At 47.5% G+C, this 1,955-nt stretch overlaps 1 protein-coding gene across 1 annotated transcript in view; it reads right to left on the reverse strand.

Annotated features, from left to right (window-relative positions):
• The window catches only part of SNTG2 (syntrophin gamma 2), a 171,833-nt gene that overhangs the window by 134,547 nt on the left and 35,331 nt on the right, over nucleotides 1-1,955 (reverse strand). Inside the window, exons 2-4 of the mRNA XM_019646282.1 lie at nucleotides 733-881; nucleotides 470-526; nucleotides 334-391 (exon numbers count right to left, since the gene is read on the reverse strand). Of these exons, the coding sequence (XP_019501827.1) occupies nucleotides 334-391; nucleotides 470-526; nucleotides 733-881 (264 nt within the window). The remainder of the gene's footprint in view (nucleotides 1-333; nucleotides 392-469; nucleotides 527-732; nucleotides 882-1,955) is intronic.

The raw sequence follows: 1,955 nt of genomic DNA on the forward strand, positions 1-1,955 counted from the left end.
CGCACTCGTCCTGGGGGCCCAGGACACCCCGGCTTCTTGTCCCTTTAGTTCTCCTCCCCGTCCTGTCAGGCCTTAGAAACCTGGTGCTCGGCGCCCAGTCGCCAGTGTCCCTGGAGGACAACTTGTGACAACACACATGGAAACAGTCTCGCTCCGAGGGGCTCGCAGGATCAGGAAACACGAGAACAGAATAGAATGAGACACAACTACAAAAATAAAATGGCTGCGCATCGAATGAGGCAAAATAAACAGCCGCTCATTTTTTCACTTCAGATCCTACGCCATCTCCCACGCTGTCCCAAAGCACACCCACGTCATGTCGGCGGCGTTTACCTGCATGGTCTTTGAATATTTTTGATATGACGACAGGGACTCGGTACTCGGCGCCTCCCTGGAAGACAGGAGTGGGGTTTGGTCAACATGGGAACGATCCTTGAAAGGGACGTGGGGCCGAAAGAGTGTTCCATACCTTTATGCTCAGGCCCAGGCCTCCAACCGGCTGTCTGCGGAGGGTGACGGTTCTGTGCTTTAAAACATTTCAGAAAACAAACCAAGTTTAGGTTAAAATGCACTACCAGAAAGTAAATGCAAAACGCACATGCACTTCTTAAACTTAAGTAACTGTTTAAAGTACATATTTCCAAAGCGATTTTGCTTAAATCCTGCAGGAATGACTCAATTTCAACTCCTCAATCTGTGGTACTACAAATGGAAACCGAGATAAAAACAGACCCTGCTACGAAGTCCCGCCAAGCTGGTCACCTCAGCCCACTGGTCTCCGAGGACACTCTCTTGGGCAGCACCACGCCCGGCTGGACTCCAGGACACGTGGATGGGGACCCTCGTGGGACACAACCACATCTTATGCTTCAAGAGAAACTCTGAGAAGCATAAGACAGAAAGCTGGCTTATCACATTATCCGGAAATTCTACTACATAATAGATTTCTCAAAATTACCCAGTAGTGTTTTTCAATCTTAGCCGTTAGTACAAGCACTTTAAGCTCATTGAGAACAAGCATATATTAGACAAAACATATTTTTAGAAGAAATGAGTTTGTTTTGACCTCTACAAACTTTGTCAAATGCTGTCATTTAAATCTGTCATTTTATTCATGCACACATCTCAGAGAGATAATTCAAAGGGACTATCGAAAATGATCACGTGCGCAAAATGGGTTATTGCATACCAAAAATCTGGCTACGTAACACTCCTGACAGGTGAGGGAAGACAGTTTTATCATAAACGTCTCTGATATTTGTTACCAGACCTGGAAGAGCCTCCCGTCTTTTCTTCTGACGAAGCCAGAAAGCTACTCATTCAAATATTTGCTTTATGTAATCTGCTAAAATTTCCTCAGTAAATTTGGCCCAGTCATTAAAATCTCTGCAAAACTGAGTTTCTGCATCTGGAAAACGAGGATTATGACACGTGCTCTGCGTAGGAAGTTGCCAGGACTGAGCTGTGTTCCCCACATTCCCAGGATGAAGCCGTCACCCCCCTTGTGACTGGACTTGGAGTTGGGGCCTTGAGGAGGCAATTAAGAGGGAAGGGCGGCCCTGATCCCACAGGACACGTGTCCTCACGGGGAGGGCGAGGCGCCAGAACTCGCTCTGCACAGGAGAGGCCGCGTGAGGACAGAGGGAAGACGGCCGTCAGGAGGGCACGTCCGAGAGCAGACAGGACCCACGCCCTGCAGAACCTTGGTCTTGGACTTCCAGCCTCCAGAACAGTGAAAAGTGAACTTCTGCTATTTAAGCCGCCCCGTCCATATCATGATGTGGCAGCTGGAGCTCACTAGACAAGGAAGTCACGTAAGATAATCACGGGAAAGTGTGATGAAAGTATCACGTTTCATAAGAACGTCAGGAGGTTTAGACGCTTTTAAAAACAGTTGTTCCTTCCTGTTTTTTAAAGCTCCCTCATTCACGTATCAATCAATTCTATTGGGTTGT

This window comes from Hipposideros armiger, unplaced genomic scaffold (genome assembly GCF_001890085.2).
Source record: "Hipposideros armiger isolate ML-2016 unplaced genomic scaffold, ASM189008v1 scaffold_100, whole genome shotgun sequence".
NCBI lineage: Eukaryota > Metazoa > Chordata > Mammalia > Chiroptera > Hipposideridae > Hipposideros > Hipposideros armiger.